This window comes from Littorina saxatilis, linkage group LG10 (genome assembly GCF_037325665.1).
Source record: "Littorina saxatilis isolate snail1 linkage group LG10, US_GU_Lsax_2.0, whole genome shotgun sequence".
NCBI classification, from domain to species: domain Eukaryota; kingdom Metazoa; phylum Mollusca; class Gastropoda; order Littorinimorpha; family Littorinidae; genus Littorina; species Littorina saxatilis.
In genome coordinates, this window is record NC_090254.1 from 23,032,338 (window position 1) to 23,056,216 (window position 23,879).

General features: G+C 47.8%; 2 protein-coding genes and 1 long non-coding RNA gene across 3 annotated transcripts in view; all 3 read right to left on the reverse strand.

The window, feature by feature from the left end:
* The window catches only part of LOC138979058 (G-protein coupled receptor dmsr-1-like), a 3,999-nt gene extending 2,844 nt beyond the window's left edge, over nt 1-1,155 (reverse strand). The window contains exon 1 of the mRNA XM_070351869.1: nt 1,132-1,155. Within this exon, the coding sequence (XP_070207970.1) occupies nt 1,132-1,155 (24 nt within the window). The remainder of the gene's footprint in view (nt 1-1,131) is intronic.
* The window catches only part of LOC138978447 (uncharacterized), a 177,874-nt gene that overhangs the window by 90,861 nt on the left and 63,134 nt on the right, over nt 1-23,879 (reverse strand). The window lies entirely within an intron of this gene.
* LOC138978438 (G-protein coupled receptor dmsr-1-like) overlaps nt 3,256-23,879 on the reverse strand; it is a 38,443-nt gene continuing 17,819 nt past the window's right edge. The window contains exon 4 of the mRNA XM_070351180.1: nt 3,256-6,378. Within this exon, the coding sequence (XP_070207281.1) occupies nt 5,725-6,378 (654 nt within the window). The 3' untranslated portion in view covers nt 3,256-5,724. The remainder of the gene's footprint in view (nt 6,379-23,879) is intronic.

The window sequence follows — 23,879 nt, forward strand, 5'->3', positions numbered from 1 at the left end:
GGATTAATTGTTTTGCCATGTTGATTCAGATTTGAGTTAGTTTTGTGCGATTGAATTGAGAGAAAACGAATAAACGATTTCAGGCGAATAGGTAACTTTGGGTGTAGTTGTTGCTGTTGATTAACAGAATGTTCGACAAAATGTGTTCGACATGAATGTTGTTTCCTCTACTTCGTGGTTCGAGGGAGAGAAGGCTGTGAATGCTTTTCTTATAGATGGTTTCTTTACTGCAATTTCCTTTGCGACATACTTGCGCGCGCGCGTGTTTGTGCGTGTGTACATGTTTGTGAGTGCGTGTGTGCGAGCGTGTGTGGCAAGCGTGGGCGCGCGTGTGTTTGCGTGTGTGCGAGCGTGCGTATATGTGTGAGTACATGTCTGTGCGTGCGTGTGTTTGTATATATGTGTGTGCATTTGTGCGTATGTGTGTGTGTGTGTGCACGTGTGTGTGTGTGTGTGTACATGTCTGTGCGTGCGTGCGTGCGTGTGTACATGTCTGTGGATACGTGCGTGCGCGCGTGTGTGTAAAAGCGAAAGATTGTTGTCCATTTGCAAAAAAAATAAAAAAAATTGCCTATACTAAGTTGCAGGCAATAAATTGTACACAAACTGTTGTCGGTATAAGCCAGTGTGTGTTTTACCTCTTCACCTGTACTTCAAAATCTACAATAAACGCATGCTAAAAACGTCGATAAATGTGTGATCAATGCATTGTTTATGTACCGTGATGTGACTTTATTGCTGCAGCAGCTGTGATACAAATCTTTACATTGAGTTAATGCCCGTACACGTGCTTTTACCCCCATCTCAACTACAATAATAATAATAATAATAATAATAACGATTACTTATATAGCGCGTAAACCTCGTGGTGACAAGCCCAGAGCGCTTTACACTTACATAATCATAATACAAACAAGGAAAGAGAACTAAATCCGAATAAATTCAAACATAGTCACACACACCCACACACGCACGCACACACACACGCACACACACACACACACGCACGCGCGCGCACACACACACACACAGAATCTTTCTTTCGTCATTGTCAATGTTCAGGTAACCCGCAATGTAACCCGCATACAACACCATCGCGCACCTACCCTCCTTCACCACCCCCACCCCTACCTGTACACGTACTGGTACCCCCATCAGGGGCGGATCACATCAATTTTAAGGGGGGGGGGGTTCCAAATTTCTTTTAGGGACAATTCGATGACGCGAAGCGTTCGAACCTCTTAGGGGGTCCCCCTAAGCATGCTCCCCCGGAAAATGTGGATATAAGTAAGGAAAATGGAACAATCCGGTGCAATCTGAGCCAAGAAACTCCCCTAATGCACCTTCCCAAAAGTAAATTTAAGAAGACAAATTTGGATCAAAACAAGGACAATTTATCGATCTGGTGCAACCTGAGCCAACAAATTACCCAACTACTTTCCAAAACCGTCACTTAGAAGACAAAGGCCGGCTCCTAGGGGGGTCTGGGGGCATGCTCCCCCGGGAAAATTGTAATAAAAATCAAGGAAAGTGGAGCATCTGAGCCATCAGTTTTTCTTTATTCTCAATTTAAAAAAAAAATTTATAGGCTGGGGGGGGAGGGGGAGGGGTTCCGGAAACCCCGGAACCCCCCCCCCCCCCCCTGGATCCGCCCCTGCCCATACATCCTCTACAACACACTCGCGCACATACCCTCCATTATTACCCCCCCCCCCTCCATCCTATCATGTGGCCAACAAACTCTGTGTTCTCTGCAACAACACTTGTATTCATTATACTAAGTCTGCAGGCACCGTCGTCATACGTACATTCTGCGTGAAAGTGATAATGTTCGCCGCTACCGATGTATCCATGTACTTTGTCCAGATAAAAAAAAATGTCAACGGCCTGACCGCTTTCTATGCCGAGTAGGGAATGTTTGTTTAGTGGGGCTGCATGTTACTGCAGTATATTTTTGCAGAAACACTGGCGACACAAAAACCCATACACTTGCGCAACAAAAGAAGAAGAAAAAAAAACCAAACCAAGAACACAAAGACAGTTTTTCTAAGTCAGAAGGATTCCCGACTCGGCTTTTAACTTCAAAAGCATCTAATTTATTACGAGGACACTTTTGAACCCTGTATATAGATGTTATTCATGAGGTCAGATCTTACTCGGCACATCCGAGTTCTTAATCGCCACGATGCCTTGAACATTCGGTGGATAGTGTCGCTTTCAAAGCACTCCGGGGGCCTGACATTTCACACAACTGTTTCGCTAACACTAAAGAGTCTTTTACAAACTGCATACCCAGACACAGCGTATTATGTCGTGTGTGTGTGTGTGTGTGTGTGTGTGTGTGCGTGTGTGCGTGCGTGCGTGCGTGCGCGCTTGCGCGCGTGCGTGTGTATGATGTGTGTGTATGTCTGTGCGTGCGAGCGGCGTCTGTGCGTGCGTGCTTGTTCGCGTACACTCGTATTGTTTCCAAGTTTGACAAGTTTGTGCTGTATTCTTGCTGAGGGCAAAAAACCCACACCACATTGTTTCTGAAGTTAATTCTCTCAAGGGAAATTTGTGAGGCCATGCTCCGAACGCTTCTAGCGGTGCAAGCACACAGACACTGACTGGGCGAATCTGACCGTGATAATTGATCTGTCCATATAGCCACGCCCATGGGAAATGCTCTTCCGGCTTCGAGGTACGTAGGCGTATAATCATCACACAGTTTTTCTTGCAAACAATCATCAAATTTTTTTTTCTGAGGGGGTGGGGGGGGGGGGGGGGGGTGAGAGAGAGAGGGGGTGGGAGGTGGTTGTTGCTTTGTTTATATAAACAAAAAACCCTCCATTTTTTGTTTCTTCCCTTGTTGATATGGGTATTCAGACCATGCTAGTTCTCTATGCGTGTTAAGGCTATTGCATGAGTCAGCGAGTGCATGAATTTAACCCTGATTGTTACATCTGTATAAAGTCACCCCCCGGGAAATGCATAATTCTAAAGTTTTGTGAGCAAATAATAAGGACAAAGGTTGTTGTTGTTTTTGTTATGTTGTTGATACATCACATAGTATTTTTGTTTTCGTTTTTTTCTCTCGCTTTTTTCCAATTTTCGTTTTTCCTGTTGAATACGTTATTTACATGTACATTATTTAGACAATGATAGTGATTACATATCTGTCCCCCCCCCCCCCCCCCAATATCTGTGCCGAAAGCGAGGTCTGCAAACAGCACCATCACATGTGCTGAGAGCCCTCGACTATATTGGACACACAAAGACAAACAGACAGACAGACAGACAGACAGACACACACACACACAGACAGACACACACACGCACGCACACACACACACACACGCACGCACGCACGCACGCACGCGCGCGCACACACACACACACACCCACACACATATCTTGTCTTCCTTCCGTCCTGCAAGAACCCCCCCTCTCCTACCACCCCCTTATCCCATAATAATTGACCAAAATTAATGAAGTAAAATAAAACTTACCGCGACTCAACTTGATCTCATGTGGCTTGATCTCATGACGGGAAAAGAAAACGGCAATGCACGTAAAAACCCACCCGTGAAAAACACTGTAAGTGGGAGTTTTAATAGAAGATATCATTTTTCGTGCTTTGTAAAAAGTTGGAAAAGGGTAAGAGGTAACTGGGCAGATCATATACCAGCAATTTTCCAAGGAAAACTATATTGATAACTTTTTTTTCGGGGGGGGGGGGGGGGGACGACGAGTCTAGAGGTCTACTGCTCAATAAAACGTCAGAATGCCTTGGTCGTTGCTATGCTAACTTGGTTTTTTCTATCCTCAGAACTAGTGTTTATTTGGGACATGACGTGGTAAATAATATGCTAGGAAAATAATAGGTCGTTGGTGAGCAAGACAACATGAAATACATCGTCGCATGCAACTGCTTCATTCAACTTTGCTGACTTGTGAACTTGCAGCCAAACAAAAACAGACGGCATTTTTTAACCCATTAGGATAGTGTAAAATTCATAATGAGATCTTAAACTTGCGAGACAGAAGGTCCACTGGTGACCCGTTGTCCGCATGATTCATACTGCGATCGCTTCAACCGCTGTCTCAGCTTCATGAGACATGACACCCTCTCAAAAACCCCTGCAAGGCACCGTCGAAGGAGCTAGGACGCACACACGGGAGACAACGAAAGAGTTGGTCCGACAACGTTAGATAATGGACACAGATGAGCTTTCCTGACCGCCTGCCGATGGCCCCTCAATAATTATAAGAGCCTGGAGAAGGGTTTCTGTCCCTCCGACGACTGTCTAAGCCAGGGAACCGATTGTGATGATCATGTTGAAACACACACGCTTGAATGTACTTTTCTGTGGTGAAGGAGGCACATATCGCATGGTCAGAATGGTTGTTGCAGCGTTTGCTTTAAATATAAAGTAGTTCTTAGTTGATAGGCGAGAGCAAACTTGAAAAACACACACACACACACACGCACAGGCACACACACACACACACACACACACACACACACACACACACACACACACACACACACACACACACACACACACACACACATGTATACACACACAAACACACTATTCCATTAAACGACTATGGGTGGAAATTGTAAGAAAAAAAGTGGAAATAGTCCGTCAGAGAAAAGCTTGCCATAACATTAAGGGAGCCGTAAAGTGGATGTTCCGCTGTACTGTCCGTGCTTTATAACAAATCTTTAGTATTTCATTGTTGGTAGGCAAGAGCCAACTTGAAATTGAGATATGTAAAAACTCAGACATTGACTGAGCAATTTATAGAGTCATAACGCTTTTACACTTGGGTACACAAGCCGTTGTCCATAGTGAGTATGATACTAATTTCTAAAGCAACCCGTATTGTCCGCATGGTTGATAATGTTTGCATGCGTTCTGTATACAGCTGCTGATATTCGCCTAATCGGACAGTACTTTTTCTCACATGAAGTATATGACACATCAAAATCATACCGATATACCGATAAAAATCATACTCAATCGCAAGACTGATTTTTCTGTGGTGAGGCTGCACAATCAGTGGTTGATACTGCGTGAGCTTTATTCGCAGCTTCGGCTGTTCGGTGAAATTGAGAGATATACTGTATAATTAAGAGCGTGTGTAGAATCCTGCATATCTCAGACTTGCGAGGCGGACTTTTCAAATGTAGCAGAGATAAACAAACCGTTGTCTGCAAAGTGACATCCGTAGGACACTACAGGCCTCAGATTTGCGAGACAAACTTGTCTGCGTTGATTACCCTAGTGACGCACGATCCATTATCTCAATGGCTGCTACTGTGTGAGCTTTATATCCAGATTCAGCTACTCAGTCACAATTCATAGGCGAGAACGAACTGGAAATGGTGAGATCTAATACATTGAGGCATCTACAGAATCAAACGGATCTCAAACTTGCAAGGCAGACGTTTTAGCGGTGGTCAGGGCGGCTTTAGAGAGGTCCAAAAGGTGCTCTTTTATTTTTATTTAGAACGTGTACGTGTACATGTACGTGCAACGTGTAAGTGTAGTGTCAGAAAATGAATCTTTTACGTCACACATTTGCTATCCTCTACACATCGTGTGTATCTGTACCAAGAGTTTTCTACGCGTACGGGTGATGTCAAAGTCGACACGTACGCGTACACGTCTTGGCTACAAGTACTGCTTCTAGACCTCTGCATTTGAAACACGCATCCGTAGAATCATACATGCCTCACACTTGTGAGACGGACTTTTCCACGTTGGTGTCGCCGGTGACGCACAAGCCGTTGTCGGCGTGGTTGTTGGTGGTGCGCGTGTTGACACCGCTCTGTTCCACGCTGTGGTAGGTCTTCTTATTGAAGCGCGCGCTCTGAGGCCCCGCCCCCGTGCAGGCTCTCACCACCAGCAGGTGCTCGCGGAACTGCTGCGACATGGTGCAGTAGAGCACGAAGTTGATGGCGTTGTTGATGAGCGCGATCATGTCCAGCGTGTCGGCGATCAAGAAGTACACGTTCTGGAAAAACTGGCGCGACATGGCTGACATGATGATGGCGAAGACCTGCGGGATCTCGCAGACGATGTACAATATGATGATCACCAGAAGCATGGTTGTGGTGCACTGGTGCCGGGCGGTGCGGCCCCCTCCGCCGCCACGCTGCGACGAGTTGCGCCCCTTGTCCGAGTGGGCGAAAAGGCGCTTACGGCGCGCGGCGCTCTCGTGCAGCTTCTTGAGCAGCAGCCCGATGAAGACGGAGATGAGCGTGCAGGGCATCAGCTTGCCGAAGACGGCGATGAGCCAGAAGGACGTGATGGCCAGCTTGCTGGGGTTGTTGGACCCGATGGCGATGTCGTTCAGTCTGTACAGCGTCTCGTTGTTGCGTATCACCTGCGGCAGAGAACAAAAAACAGATATTCGATGGGGTCAGAATATCAATATCAGGATCATCATCAAGCAAAGAAGGATTATCGTCTGACTTGTAGAGCGTCTGGTTGTTGTGTGTCATTTCGGCGCGCTCGCTCTAAAATGTACGAACGCATGCACGCATGTATATATACGCATGTACGCACACACACACACACACACACACGCACACACACACACACACACGTACACACACACACACACGCACACACACCCCCCTCCTACACACACACACACACACACACACACACTGCTCTTCCTCTTCCTCAAGCTACCACTACTTATTCTTCTCCTGCTACTGATTCTACTGCTGCTAATAACAAAAACAGACCCTAACATCCATTCACAAAAGACAGTAGATTGAAGCTGGTGTGTCGTGTCCATTTTGTAAGGTCCTGCTGTGTTCATTCCCGGCCGGGCCAGACACATAACGCTGGCAAGTAGAACACAGAAATCACGCTGTTATAGTCTAACCTAATCCTACAGCTTTTTGTCTCTTGCGGATTTGGTCGTTTTGCCTCAAATGACAAGGGCGAAAAACAGGCATAAAGTTTGATGGTCAAAACCAAAGCACCAGAGCGGGATTAGGTCGAGATTAGAATGCAATTGTATAGAACAATTGACGTCCTTGTAAATGGGTATTCGAGATCAGAATGACACAGAATAGTCTACGTCCGTGTATAGGAATTTGAGATCAAAATTAGACAGAAACCCGTACGTCCGTGTATAGGAATACGATATCAGAATGATACCACACACAAAAACCTACATCCTCGTATGGGAATTTGAGATCAGAATGGCACAGACAAATATACATCCTTGATAAAGATTCGAGATAAGAGCAGCGAAGAAGAGTATCATCCAACGAAGACTGTCAGACACGTGGGCGCGTAGTTATGCACGTTTCCGCTTCCCCGTATAGTGTGTGGTAGACATACAAGTACATAGCTTCAAAACCACAATCAAGGTTATGTAGAGAAAGAGTTACAGAAAGATTTCCCCAGATTAGACGCATTAGCACTAACTGCTGCAATAACGCCGGGTCAGACAAACTGGTGGGCAAGAAAGGTGTCTGGTCTAAAAAGCTGCTCCAGACAACTTAAGCATCAACCCGAAAAAAGGTTCTGGAATAAGATAAAACAGCCATTTTGCACAAATGGTTCAGTCTACGTCTACGCGCCTCTGACAGCTCTTCCAAAAATACCTCTGTTGTCTCTTCCGGAAAAGGCAAAACGGTGTCAGAGAATCTCGGATATTGGTGTCAGACCATGTCGCATATCCGACCGCCTCTCGTCGCATGAAGCATTGCTCCTTAAATTTAAAATGAAAAACAGTGTCAGACCATGTCGCATATCCGACCGCCTCTCGTCGCATGAAGCATTGCTCCTTAAAAAAGTACTTCTCTGGTCCTTTTACAGGGTTTCATTTACTAGTGCGCCTTGCGCCATTGGCGCATAACATCTCAAAATGTCCCATTGGAATTCCCTTCAGTGCGTCAAAGGGTGCACTGAGATTACGTACCACTGTGCCACCCCATGCACACTTTTCAAGGGAGTACAGTGTTCGGAAAGACCTGAGCACAAAAAAAAAACACACTCACACACTAACCTGCTACACAGGCACATTCGCACATCATCATATGGCACCAATTCAAATACAACTATATTTTGCATTTTCGGACCGCCTAGCCTGCTTTGCGCTTCTTGCCTTCGACTATGATGTCTGTCACGATCGGGTGACAGAGACCAAGAAAGCGTCACTCAGTGGAGTGCCTGTTCTGGGTCAATGTATGATAGAAAGCGCCTGTGCGTGATATTGGACACAGCAGAGTTTTTGCTGACAGTGCTCCCGAGCACGGATGTTTTGAAACGCACGAGCTTCACAGTGCAGGTTTCTGCTGTCATAGGGCTGACGGTTTTTTTCGCTGACAGCGCGCACGGGATTTTCAGGGATTGAGTTTCTCGTGTCTTTTTCCTGCTTGGGGAGGCAAAACTGTGTATAGCTGGACTGGTTTGGTGACAAGGTCAGTCACGTGTATTTGGCTAGGTGGTCTGTCAGAGACTCAAGGACGACACACTTGACACCCAGCGGCAGAAGGGGAAGGACCTAACACACAGTTACTAGAGTATGATGGTTTTTCACCGAGTATCATATTCGGCACTCTAGGGGAACTTCCACAAGTTATTCCTTTCCTCTGCCACGTATTTTGCTGAGGACAAGTCGTCACATTTCCTTCGTCGGCGATGGCTTTCGCATAAGGATTCGACAAGGGGTTCTGGACGTTTTGGGTCACTGTTGACGAACAGAGACTGTTCCAGGGAGGAGGCGGACTTTGCTTCCATTGAGAGTTACAATCATAGGCTTTTGAGGTAATAAATCATTATTTAACGCTGTTGATGAGTCTGTGTTGTGGAATGAAATACTCTCTGTTGTTCTTTCCAGGTTAGCGCATAATTTACTCTCTGTGACGCTAAAATACTAATCTGTATATGGTTTTTGCAGATAGGGAGAGAAGGACGGAAAATGGCTGTTTTGTTGTTGTAAAAAGTCAGTTTTGTGCAGGCCCACGTGCTCGATGAGATATTTAAAGATGACATGTTTTAAGGTGGTGGGTGAGGGGTAGCTGACATGTTTAGTGCACCGATGCTTTCTGTTTGCAGCCTTCCTTCGTTCGTTCGTTTCGTTCGTTCGTTACGTTCCCGTAACATCGGCACGGCTGACTCTGGCGGGAACTGTTGAGGCTACGCTAACCAGGAGACCGGCTAACCAGGAGACCGGCTAACCAGCGGACCGGCTAACCAGCGAACCGGCTAACCAGCGGACCGGCTAACCAGCGAACCGACTAACCAGCATACCGGCTAAGCAGCAGCAGCAGAGATAAAGCTAAGTGCACCATGTCGTACGCACCCCGTTGACCACCGTTGTCTTTTCGTATCTATGATTTCATTGGAGTAGGGACAACGTGGGGTGTGGACACCTGCACGAACTAGAGCTTTTCGAACAGAACATTCTCATTTGACTGTATTTACACGGGTTCAGCGTGTTACTATAATTTTCTACATACTACTGGCATTTTGTCAGTGAACACTGGTTTTTTACGTGTTGAGAACGTAAAAGGAACATATTTTGAGTGAAGGCTCGAGGGAGGTGGAGAGTTTATACATAAACAGGCGTCTGAAACTTATACTTTTGTTGACTCTATTTAATTGTATGCCTGCGAGAGTGGATCGTGGTGTGGTTAGTTAATTAGTAGTAATTAACCGGTTCATAATCACCTTGAGTGATATATTGAAACGTGACACGTGGGGGCCAAGCCGGGATTTACTCAGTTAATTTCCAACTGATAAAGACCCACCAATTAAGGAGAACTAAGAGCAGATAATCTCGTCAGTGCTCGACTTATTTTCTGCTTGGTGCTACCCTTTTTTGTATAGTTTTGATCATATACCACACCTTAAGCGATTCACATCTTGCAGGAAATGTAAATTGTAATTTGTGAGTTATTGTATGCGCTAACTGTGATTATCTCCCTTTCCTTTGTTTGTGAATCTTTGTTGTTGTACGTTCAGAGTTTTCCGTTGCAGAGAGCTGAGCGGGGTTAGCGGATTTGTTATTCGTTTTACTCAGTTTTCTCTACATTGTTGTTTCGCATTCCGTAACAGGTTACATTTTCTACCGTCTTGTTTTACTTGGATTTTTCTCCATATTTTGACTTTGTTGGAATTTTGGGGGGGGAAGGGTCCGAGGACTTCTGTCCTAACCAAGGCTGTGGGAAACACTCTGTTTCACCGCAAAAAGCAGCCGATAAAGTAGGCCACGGCTGTGGGAAACACTTTGTTTCACCGCAGAAAGCAGCCATAAAGTAGGCTACGCGATTTGTTCTACACCGTTTGGATTTTTCTTCTGCATTTTTCGGTTGCTGGATTTTTGTATCCACCGCTTTCATCACCGCGTGTTCTAGCTATAGCTGCGTTAGACTTACTTTTGTAATAAAGCTTTGCTAAAACTAACCATGGCTACAGGGGGATCTCCTACGAAGAGATTAACTTTCGAGACTCCTGGTAGCGAGGAACAGACAGAGCGAGACGCACGCGTTAGAGCGCGTAGTTTGCTTAAGCGCAAGGAGTTAGAACGTAAGGAAGACATAGAGCGACAGACGAGAAAAGAAGAGCTTGACAGACAAGAACGACAGGCCGAACGTGAGAGACAGGAACGACAAGACGAACGTGACAGACAAGAACGGAAAGAGAAAGATGAACGAGACAGACAAGAAAGGGAACGACAGGCCGAACGACAGGCCGAACGTGACCGACAGGACAAGAAAGAGAAAGACGAACTTGACAGGCAAGAAAGGGAACGACAGGCCGAACGTGACCGACAGGAAAAGAAAGACGAACTTGCAAGACAAGAAAGGGAACGACAGGCCGAACTTGACAGACAAGAACGACAGGCCGAACGAGACAGACAGGAACGGAAAGAGAAAGAGCAGGCGGATCGCGATCTCCAGCTAGAACTAGCTAGGCTACAGGCCGAGAAGGGTACGCTTACTCAGGCTAGCGCGCCGACGTTTGTTGCCGACCGTACGAGACTGCCGACGTTCGACGATGACAAGGACGAGCTCGACGACTTTTTACGCCGGTTTGAGCGCATTGCATCTGACCAGAAGTGGGAAGAGGCCACGTGGGCTAGCCGCCTTAGCACCTGCTTAAAGGGACGCGCATTGCAGCTCTACAACGCTTTGGAGGACGACGAGGCGAGAGACTATCAGGCACTTAAGAAGGCGTTACTCCAGCGCTTTAACCTGACTGCTGAAGCCTACAGACGACGTCTGCGTAACAGCAAGAGACTGAGCGGCGAGCTGAGTCATCAGTTTGTGGCACGCCTTAACCTCTACCTGCGGCGCTGGGTGGAGATGGCCGAAAAGGACTGGACTGTCAACGACCTTGCCGACCTCATAGTCATGGAGCAACTGATGTCCAGCCTGCGACCTGAGGTGGTGACCTTCGTGCAGGAGCACCAGCCCAAGACTACTCAGGAGGCAGCCGACTGGATCAGAGTGCACGAGGACGCCCAGGCGATCTCCGGCAAATCTTCAGGCTCACGGCCAGGAAAAACGGGAAATTCGGGTTCTTCAGGACCCAAGGACGGGAAGGACGATCAGGGACACAAGGGATCGAGTTCCAGAACTGACATCCAGTGTTACTACTGCAACAAGCGGGGCCACGTGAAGAAGGACTGCCACAAGAGACAGGCTGACCAGAAGGGCGTTCACTTCGTTGGCAGTGAGGAGTTCAGGGACGTCACGAGCTCATGCACCATCCCACAACTCTGCGTTCCGTGCTCCAGGAAACATTTCCAGCCCCACTGCAACGTCTACGTTAACGGAGTGAAGGGCGAAGGTCTGCGGGACACAGGGGCAGACATGATAGTGGTTCGGGCGAGTCTAGTTCCAGCTATGGCCTACACAGGAGACAGCATCAGGGTGAGAATGGCCGAGGCATCTCACGCTTACGACTTGAACACGGCAGTGATCAAGGTCGTAACCCCGTTGTTCACGGGGACCATTGTGGCCGTCGTCATGGACGATCCTCCATGCGACCTGCTCATTGGAAACCGGGTTCAGTTTGTGGACGGCGTCACCAGGGAGGTTCCCGTTTATCGGTCTCCCGACGTCATTTCAGTGCTCACGCGGGCACAGGCGGAGCGAGAGGACAAACCTCTCAAACCCCTACCTGCTGCACGAGCTGCCCTGGGGAACGTGACCCCCGCGCTTCTCGCGAAGGCTCAGGATTCTGACCCGACCTTAGCTACTCCTCGGGAGCACGCGAAGTCGGGGAAGGTGAAGCTGAGCGGGAAGCATGGGAGGTCAAAGTTCCTCAGGGACAAGAAGTTGCTCTACCGTGAGTTCAGCAACCAAGAAGGTACATTCAAACAGGTTGTCGTGCCTCGCGAGTTTCGCGAGGGTGTCATGGCAACGGCACACGACTCGATTCTGGGAGGTCATCTTGGTACCAAGAAGACCACGGATCGTGTCTGGCGCCACTTTTACTGGCCAGGCATCTGCACGGATGTCCGACGTTTCTGTGCGTCCTGCGATAAGTGCCAGAAGGTGGTTGCCAAAGGAAGGGTGAGGAAGGTCCCCTTAGAGAAGATGCCGCTCATCGACGAACCCTTTCGTCGGGTGGCAGTGGACATCATCGGGCCCATCTTGCCTGCGTCTGAGGACGGAAACAGATACATTTTGACCATGGTGGACTACGCTACTCGATACCCAGAGGCGATCCCTCTGAAATCGATTGAAGCCACGCGAGTAGCTGAGGCTCTGGTTACTATGTGGTCCCGGCTGGGAATTCCATCAGAGGTACTCACCGACAGAGGCACGCAGTTCACGGGAGGAGTGATGGCGGAGGCAGCACGACTGCTATCACTGGAGCAGCACTTCACCACTCCTTACCATGCTCAGTGCAACGGACTGGTGGAAAGGTTCAATGGCACCTTGAAGACCATGCTGAGGAAACTAGCTCAGGAGAAACCACGCACGTGGGACAGGTACATCCCAGCATTGCTTTTTGCATACCGCGAGGTTCCTCAGGAGAGCTTGGGTTTTTCCCCATTTGAGTTGTTGTACGGCAGACAGGTACGCGGTCCCATGGCTATCCTGCGTCAAGCTTGGACGGACGAAGAAGCTGACGAGGAGGTGCAGACGACAGCGACCTACATCGTAGAACTCAGGAACAGGATTGAAGAGACCTGCAAATTGGCTCAAGAGAACCTGGGAAGAGCAGCACAGCGTTACGCGCGAGGATTTGACCGCAAGGCACGGCCGCGCAGCTTCAAGATTGGAGAACGGGTGTTGCTACTTCTACCTGTCAAACACAACAAGCTACAACTGCAGTGGCAAGGACCTTTTGAGGTGACAGCGAAAGTGGGCCAAAACGACTACAGGATCGTCATGAACGGGAAAGCACGCCTGTACCACGCCAACCTGCTGCGCGCCTACATAGAGAGGACTGCCTACGGGGAAAAGGACAAAGTGACAGAAGCAGTTGCTGTCGTGATGGACGAGACAACGGAAGAACAGGGAGGAGGACGTGTACCAGTTTGTCCGCTGGAGGCTAGTGAGGATCACACGGACGTGCACATCTCACCTGATCTTGGGGACGACCAGCAGGCGGACCTGCAAGAGATCCTGAAGGATGCAGCACGGGTCCTTACAGACATACCACTTCAGACGCATCTAGAGGAGTTTACCTTCGACTTGCTGGAGAAACAGCCAGTGAGGACGAAGCAGTATCCCATGCCTCATGCCCAGAAGGAGGTGGTCAGGAAGGAAATCGCCGACATGACGAAGTTGGGCGTCATCGAGCCAGCGAACTCTCCCTACAGTTCACCAATTGTGCTTGTAAAGAAGAAGGATGGACGCGTCAGGTTCTGTGTTGACTACCGGAAGCTGAACAAGATTACGGCGTTTGACGCGGAACCCATGCCTGATGTGGACTACCTCTTCAGTCACTTGGCCAAGGCCAAGTACTTTTCCAAACTGGACCTCACCAAGGGATACTGGCAAATCCCAGTTGCCGAGGAAGACCGCCCAAAGACTGCATTTACCACTCCATTCGGCCAGTTCCAGTGGACAGTCATGCCTTTTGGTCTACAGAATGCAGGTGCCGTCTTCACTCGCATGATGAGGAAACTTTTGGAACCATTGAAGCGCGAGGACATCAGCAGTTTCATCGACGATGTGCTGATCGCGACAGAGACATGGACTGAACATCTCGACGCCCTGCGCGACGTGTTCGGAAGGTTGAAGGACGGAAATCTGGGAGCTAAACCGTCCAAGTGCTACTTGGGATTCCGGGAATTGTCTTTCCTGGGTCATGTTGTCGGCGAGGGATTGCTCGTTCCAGAGGACGACAAGATCCAGAAGATTCGGGAGGCGGAGCCACCGCGCACGAAGAAAGAAGTCAGGTCTTTCCTGGGCCTAGCCAGCTTCTATAGACGCTTCATCCCGCACTTTGCCGAAATCGCTCTACCACTGACCAACCTTACCAAGAAACTACAACCGACCGTTGTAGTGTGGACTGAGGAATGTAGCTCCGCATTCAACACCCTGAAGAGGCGACTCACCAGTCAGCCTATTCTCCGACTACCAGACCTGAACAAGGACTTCGTGCTGAGGACAGACGCTTCAGGGAAGGGACTTGGGGCAGTGTTGCTTCAGGAGACAGAGGGGTTTTTGCACCCTGTTTGCTTCGCCAGCCGTAAGCTGACCTCGGCCGAGGCAGCGTATGCAACGGTTGAACGCGAGTGTCTCGCCATTGTCTGGGGCATCCAGAAGTTCGAAGCGTACCTGTACGGACGACCTTTCTGTCTGGAGACGGACCATCAACCTCTGCAATATCTTCAGGTTGCAAGGTTGGCAAACGCCAGACTTATGCGCTGGGCGTTGATTCTCCAACCGTACCAATTCACGGTACGCGTCATTCCGGGCGCCAACAATGTTGGAGCTGACTTTCTCTCTCGGGCTGTAGAGGAGAACATGACTGTGAGCGAAACCGAGGTTTCGTCTTGAAGAGGGGAGGTGTGTCACGATCGGGTGACAGAGACCAAGAAAGCGTCACTCAGTGGAGTGCCTGTTCTGGGTCAATGTATGATAGAAAGCGCCTGTGCGTGATATTGGACACAGCAGAGTTTTTGCTGACAGTGCTCCCGAGCACGGATGTTTTGAAACGCACGAGCTTCACAGTGCAGGTTTCTGCTGTCATAGGGCTGACGGTTTTTTTCGCTGACAGCGCGCACGGGATTTTCAGGGATTGAGTTTCTCGTGTCTTTTTCCTGCTTGGGGAGGCAAAACTGTGTATAGCTGGACTGGTTTGGTGACAAGGTCAGTCACGTGTATTTGGCTAGGTGGTCTGTCAGAGACTCAAGGACGACACACTTGACACCCAGCGGCAGAAGGGGAAGGACCTAACACACAGTTACTAGAGTATGATGGTTTTTCACCGAGTATCATATTCGGCACTCTAGGGGAACTTCCACAAGTTATTCCTTTCCTCTGCCACGTATTTTGCTGAGGACAAGTCGTCACATTTCCTTCGTCGGCGATGGCTTTCGCATAAGGATTCGACAAGGGGTTCTGGACGTTTTGGGTCACTGTTGACGAACAGAGACTGTTCCAGGGAGGAGGCGGACTTTGCTTCCATTGAGAGTTACAATCATAGGCTTTTGAGGTAATAAATCATTATTTAACGCTGTTGATGAGTCTGTGTTGTGGAATGAAATACTCTCTGTTGTTCTTTCCAGGTTAGCGCATAATTTACTCTCTGTGACGCTAAAATACTAATCTGTATATGGTTTTTGCAGATAGGGAGAGAAGGACGGAAAATGGCTGTTTTGTTGTTGTAAAAAGTCAGTTTTGTGCAGGCCCACGTGCTCGATGAGATATTTAAAGATGACATGTTTTAAGGTGGTGGGTGAGGGGTAGCTGACATGTTTAGTGCACCGATGCTTTCTGTTTGCAGCCTTCCTTCGTTCGTTCGTTTCGTTCGTTCGTTACGTTCCCGTAACATCGGCACGGCTGACTCTGGCGGGAACTGTTGAGGCTACGCTAACCAGGAGACCGGCTAACCAGGAGACCGGCTAACCAGCGGACCGGCTAACCAGCGAACCGGCTAACCAGCGGACCGGCTAACCAGCGAACCGACTAACCAGCATACCGGCTAAGCAGCAGCAGCAGAGATAAAGCTAAGTGCACCATGTCGTACGCACCCCGTTGACCACCGTTGTCTTTTCGTATCTATGATTTCATTGGAGTAGGGACAACGTGGGGTGTGGACACCTGCACGAACTAGAGCTTTTCGAACAGAACATTCTCATTTGACTGTATTTACACGGGTTCAGCGTGTTACTATAATTTTCTACATACTACTGGCATTTTGTCAGTGAACACTGGTTTTTTACGTGTTGAGAACGTAAAAGGAACATATTTTGAGTGAAGGCTCGAGGGAGGTGGAGAGTTTATACATAAACAGGCGTCTGAAACTTATACTTTTGTTGACTCTATTTAATTGTATGCCTGCGAGAGTGGATCGTGGTGTGGTTAGTTAATTAGTAGTAATTAACCGGTTCATAATCACCTTGAGTGATATATTGAAACGTGACAATGTCCCATCAGAATTTGGTTGAGGGGGACAAATGTCCCATTGTCTTTTTCTTCCAGGCTAAACCCTGCTTGTATGACTCCGGTGCTCCTAAGGACGGCTTTAATCTGACCAGTGCAGAATTCAGAGCACAAGACCAGCATCACGTTTATGTAAGGAGGCACTTCCGGAAAGAGGTTCCCGGATTAGACATTGTAGCACAAAAACCTGCAACAACGCTGGATTTTATCTAACTGCGGTAACGAAAATTGCCAACACTAAACTCCACCAGAGAACATACACATAAACTATAGAAAGGAGTGTTTCGGAAAAGTATAGTACCACTGGCTTGATAATTAGGATAGAACGAGACCGAGATCACTCAATACGATGGATTCACTTGTGCGTGGGCACTATCATCTAGACAAATTACGGAAATAAGTCTGTCAAGTTCGTGTGGGCTGCGGAGAGTATAGCTTTTCCTTGAGAAAAAACAAATTGTAAGCACTACGTGACAGATAGGCCAATCAGTATCGAGTGTTGTGTCTTGCACGTGCTCGCTGACAACGTGTAGACACACGCCTCTTACTGGTGACTGGCGTACAATGCCACGTGGGTGTGTTTGCCGGTCCTATTTTTTGCCAAGGAAAAGCAACCCTTTCCAGCCAATAGACGATTTTCGGAAATAGCTCTGTCGAGTTTGCATGGGTTCTGAGAGAGTGAGTATACCCTTGCAGTTGCGCAGACAAACATTGCCACGTGACATTACAGGCCAGTCACTAGCGGGAGGGCGTGTCTCAAACACGTGAACAGGGGGAAGAACATGGCAATGTTTGTCTGCGCAACTGACAGAATTATTTCCGGAATTTGTCTATTTCCGAACATCGTCTTTTAAGGGCATTAGTATTCTTGTCTTGTCTTCTTCTTTTGTTTGCTTAACGCCCAGCCGACAACGAAGGGCCATGTCAGGGCGGTGCTGCTTTGACATATAACGTGCGCCACACACAAGACAGAAGTCGCAACACAGGCTTCATGTCTCACCCAGTCACATTATTCTGACACCGGACCAACCAGTCCTAGCACTAACCCCATAATGCCAGACGCCAGGCGGAGCAGCCACTAGATTGCCAATTTTAAAGTCTTAGGTATGACCCGGCCGGGGTTCGAACCCACGACCTCCCGATCACGGGGCGGACACCTTACCACTAGGCCAACCGTGCCGGTGAGTATTCTTGTGAGTCAGGACGAAGTCTCATTCCTGCTAAACAAACCCTCTTATCATCTCATTGGATGCATTTTGTGCAAGCAATATCTAATCGGGAAAACACCTAACGTTTACTTATTCAAAATGTTTGGATTTTGTTCAGAAAAATAAATACAGGAGAAAAAACACCCAGAGGGCTGGGTTTGTCAACACATACCAGGATTGCATTAGAATACGTGTTTGAACGTCCTAATACTGAGTTGTAAACGCCGTGTTTAGGTCATCTTTGAAGATTGTTAATTCTCCCGAGAGCTGTGCTTTGAAATGTGCACCTTTAAAGCTGTTTGCTGCCTTGTTATAGCTGTAGAGGCACACATGTTCTCCAGTATGTGTTAATATGTGGAACTTTAAACTCCCTTTTTGACCATGCACTCTCTGTCTTTGTTTTCGTTCTGACCGTCGTTTTCGCCCCTAAACCTAGATGTACCTTCCACATGGAGCACATACTGACCACTACTGTTAGCGCGTGATGTCCAAGCAATCACTATTCCACTCAGGATCAGGCCATGAAAACAAGTCGAACAAAGGACGAGTCATGGACAAGTTGATGTTTGTTTGTTCGTTCATGGGCTGAAACTCCCACGGCTTTTACGTGTATGACCGTTTTTACCCCGTCATTTAGGCAGCCATACGCCGCTTTCGGAGGAAGCATGCTGGGTATTTTCGTGTTTCTATAACCCACCGAACTCTGACATGGATTACAGGATCTTTTTCGTGCGCACTTGGTCTTGTGCTTGCGTGTACACACGGGGGTGTTCGGACACCGAGGATAGCCTGCACACAAAGTTGACTCTGAGAATTAAATCTCTCGCCGAGCGTGGGGACGAACTCACGCTGACAGCGGCCAACTGGATACAAATCCAGCGCGCTACCGACTGAGCTACATCTCCGCCCCGGACAAGTTGAAATATGCAACAGTACATCTCGCGAAGCGTTTGTGTTCGGCATATTAACTGTGCTCGTATTTCGTTAACATTGCTAGTCTCTGTATACGTTTCTGTCACGACATGTATAATACGAGAACAACAGGAACAAGTCCGTCGACATGAAACGTAGATTAAACTACTCACTTATCGCCCCCCCCCCCCCCCCCCCCCCCCCCCCCCGGCGCAAATCAAGAGCACACGATAATCCCAAAGAAATGACACTCCTCTTTCTCTCCCTCTTATTACTTACAGTTATACTCACACACCTGCGTGCGCACACACTCACATACACCTGACACACACGCAATCACTCTCGTGCGCACATACATCACACATAGCCAAGTCATGTATTGATTTGGGCAAATAACGAGGGCAGTTTATTCAAGAGAATACCATCTGACAATGAGAGATATCATTGTGCAGTGATAAGTCCCAAATTAGAGGTACTACTCGTTATTCAGCCCAACTAAAGACAGTATACTAGGTTAGAGGTGGGAGGTTTAGGATTGTTGTGATGTTATACATGAAGGAGTTGCCTGGGCTACATGTGATCTGTAAGATGATCTTTTGTGGCAGCTGGTCTAAGTAGCCTAAGTACGCGTTGCTTTTCCAATCCCCCATCACCTTGACAATTTCCCCCGGCACACCACAACTCAACGCCCACGCGGCACCACCCCGCCGAAAGCTGTGGCTGAAGAAGTTTCCCCCAGCAACAGCGGTAGTCAAGCGCAGTTTCTTATTAAAGTCTGATCCTTTCATCGGGAAGACCTGCGCCTTGGGGTCCATCGGCCCCAACAAAGGTAACACAGCGGTCACGGCAGACACTGGACACAAGGGATGGAGTGACATTGCCGGGAGCTTAATTTCAACAGAGCGCTCTTTACGCTGAATCGTTTTGCTCCATTGGAGCGTTATTGACATGCCCGTACCCAGAATAACCACCTGGTCTCTTGTGAGCTGCTTACAAGGATCGAAGTTCCCGTTGTCCTGAAACAAGTTCGATCTCCGGAGAACTCCGAAAAAAGCACCAAACACGCAGCCCAGAACACAATATCTTGCCTACACTCAAGGTCCAGCTGGCTTTTTATTATGTGTAGTAATTCAGGGGTGATTGGGGTTGGCTTATCAGTGGCACACCCCTTGCATTTTTCGATGCCCTTAAGTGTTGTCTGGACGTACCACGAGTCCCTGAATGGGTGCGGCAAGCCGCTTTCAAGATGAAGAATGCGAATAATGTTGATGTATTGCTTGATGGAGGACGGTTTCAAACCTCGGGCTAGGTACGCTGCGTATTGCGCAACAGTCTGCTCGTTCACAGGCACTGGCATTATGTCCATCTCCCCACAGAAACGTAAATACGAGGTAAGGTGGATGCGGTAAGTCTTCCTAGTGTTATCAGAATAGGCACTTGCTCTGTAATCCAACACTTCTGCCGTCAGTTGCGCCCCTAATGGGGGCTGCTGGTCTGAAAAACAAGGAACAACAGGGCTTGGTCAGACATATGGTCACACAGGTTGATGTCGGGGGGTCTCCCCCGGTGCCAGAATGTCAACAGACGCACTAAGTCTTCGCGCCGTCTGGGCTCATGGAGGCGGGAAATTGTGTCAGCCATGATGTTTACACTACCAGCCACATGTATCGCCGCGATTTTGCAGTTCACTTTTGCACATTCCCACGCCATTTTACGGAGCAGACTGTTCACATACTTATTAGTCGATCTGCCCTTGTTAATGATAGCTTTTGCGACAGTACTATCGGTATGAATAATCACTTCTTGTCCGCACCACATCGGAGCCCATCGTGTCACTGCTTGCACCACAGCGCACACTTCTTGTAGCTCCTTTGCTGCCTGCATGTCTTTTTCAAAGATGGTGTACTGCCAGTCACCTTGCCAAAAGGCACCCGCTGCAATATTACATGCATCTACATGAACATGCTGTTTTGCATTGTGAAAATAATATACTGTGCCGTTAAATACATGCATAAAAGAAAGCCACCATTGTACATCCTTATGAAATTCGCCAGATAGTTTCGCTTTGTGTCGCTGCTGCTGAAGGGGTTTAATCGTGTCCAGTATCCGCCGCAGAAAGAATTTTCCTCCTCTGACAGCCTGACAGGCCCAATTAAGGGACCCCGCTATGCTTTGTAGCTGAGTTTTTGTCGCGCGCTTCTTTCCTCGGATCTGGAGGAGTCGCTGCCGCAGTTGCTGCAACTTGTCACTTCCAAGTGACAGGGTGTTGTTTCGCGTGTCGATGTCGACACCGAGAAACGTGATACGTTGAGTAGGCCCCACCACCTTCTTCCAGCTAATGTTGAAACCCAGTTCCCTCAATAATCTAATTAAAGACAGTAACATGTCATTGCACTCTTGTCTGGTAGCTGCTACCAGAAGAAAATCATCAATATACGCTAACACACCTGGCATGCCTTTCCGTGCCATGCATCTGCGAATAGCTTGCGACAGGCGATGGAAGTGTGATGGCCCTACGTTGCTGCCAAAAGGCAGCCGACTGTCAAAGAGATAAGTAGGTTTCTTTTCACCTGTGAAATGCCATTTCAGCCCAGTCATACAATAATCGTCCGGACTGATGCATACTGACCGATAGGCGGACTGCAAGTCTACTTTTGCACACCAATACCCTGTCTTCGCTAGGGCGCACGCGTCAGATACGGTTTGAAATTTAGCTGACTCAGGTATAGAATAGTCGTTCATTGCCCTACCTGTGGGTTTGCTAGCGTCATGGATCAACCTGATGCTGCCATCATCCTTGGGAATCGCAGCGATAGCGCTTACCACAGTTGGTTTTCTACTAGCTACAATGTAATAACCTTTTTCTATCTGATCTAATAGCTCTTTTTCCACAGCTTTATGGTGTTCGTTCGATGACCTATGGTTTGTTTGCTCTACGTCTAGTACGCCTGCCCTACTCTCTTCTGTTACACGGAAACCGTTTCTTATGCCATCTAATAAAAAGGTTTTGTCGTGATCGCCTTCTAGCACCTCGTGCCACATTTGAGATTTAGCATTAATGGAATCACTATTTCCGAGAAATTCGCACTTATTGGGGGTTGGGGGTTCCCCACTTGAATCCGCTGGACGACTGGCGCCTTCTGTACTCGTCGTCGTACAGAAGCACCGACTGCCACAAGTATCTGGCCCCCAGCTCGCCTATCATCTCTGTGTACCGGAGGTAGGCGGTCGAGTCAAACCCGGGCTTCTCAGCACTCAACTTCGCCATGATGCGTGCGTTTGCCACAATCCAGTGGCAGGGGGAGACTTTGTCAAGTTTTGGTCTCTGGTTGAGTTTTAGGATGACACCTCCCCCGAGTGTCACCTCTTCCTCGGCCGCCATCGACCCCGGCACAAAATCCAGAATGGAAAGATAGGAGGTCTCACCTGTTGGCTGCAGTGACAAGCCGCCTAACAGTCCCTGGAGTGGTTCCACGCTTTTTTCCTCAGTCACCCGCTGGAATAGTGGCCCTCCCCCGCTTCGCTTTTGCAGGGCCGCCACTGCTACTCTCAGCGCTACGTAGTGGCCACGCTTGAGACCCAGGCCCTCCAAATCCTGGGCAGTCGCATTTCTCAGCACATTGAGGGTGTTCAACTCCTCATCCTGGAGAACTTTAACCACCGTTAAAGGCAGATCTGTTGCCCACGCTCCAAATTCGAAGTCCATATTGCAGTAAGAAATAGTTGGCATATGCCCGCTGCGCCGCGCTGGTAAGGACTGACCACAATGTGTTGCTCTCCCGTTCTTATAGACCCCCGCTGATGCATCACACGTGCAAGCCCCCCGGCAACATGGACATTGCGGCTGGGCTATTCTCCTTGACTTTCACAAGTCCTCTCTCCCCTCTCTTTCTAATTACGGGCCTAAGTGTTGATATCCTGCTTTACTACCCTCTCTTCCCTACCTGCCAACACTGATCCCTTTAGGCCTACCTCAAGTTACCTAACATCCTCCTCCTCCACCCGCGGCTAATCTGTCTCGTTTAAATAGAGTTTATCTGACGCTGTCCGCTCTATCTAAACTCACACATAAATCGGCTTGTAGGATACGACAATATTTAACATTTGCATTTTAAATATAATATTATGCTGACCGTTTGTGTTCAGAAAATGAAAGAATGCTTATAATTATTCGGTTGCTAATCTCTTATCTGATTTTGTAATGACAGGCACAGCACGGTAGTCGCTCGGAATATTCAGAACCTGTTTTAAAAAGCTATTGACAAAATCGGTCAATCGTTTGTGAGGATATTTAACGTATACATTTAGAATATACTAAACGTTAGTTTTTATTTTATTTTACAGGAAATTCAAAAAGCTCGTATTTTGTTGATAGCGTCTTTATATATATATACATTTCTGTCGTGGCATGTACAGTTCCAGGTTCAAGGTTTTATTACATATCACAAGGGGCTACTTGGGGAATGGGGATATTAAACCAAAAAAAAAAATAAAAAAAATAACAATTAAAGATCCCTGCGCTTAGAACTGTACCAACGGAATACGCGCGATATAAGCCTCATATTGATTGATTGATTGATAAAGAGTATGTTTCACATATGTACGAGAAACATGGGAAAAACTAAGTAGACGCTGGAGATGGATAAGTTTTACCATTTGGATGCGAGGATGTTCAGGGCGTTAACTAAAGATATGCAAATCTTTTTCTTTTCAGGAAATTAGAAATTCTCGTTTTTCATTGCTAGTCTCTAAACGTTTCTGTGATGACATGTACGAAGGAGAATTCCTGTACCAATGCAATGTTGTTCCCAGACACAGAGGACAACAGGACAGTTTGGAACTGGTTTGAAAATATTCACAGGTCTATAATGTCCTTCCTTCAAAAAACAACAAAAAACATGAAGACTTCCATTTAAAAACTAACGGACAGTCGACCGGTTACGGATCGGGACAATTTCTCAGATCAGAAAAATAAACGTCAGTGACAAAAAACTTGAGACCTGAGAATAATATTGATAATGGAGGCTTCAAATCGTCCAATGGCATGAGTATAAGTACCAACCCAAGACGTCGGTTCTCAGTGTTATTTTGGAAAGCAATATGTTTGGTACCCTGTCACATATGTTCAAACTTCTCAAAGATAATGGCTTGCAAAAAAACAACAA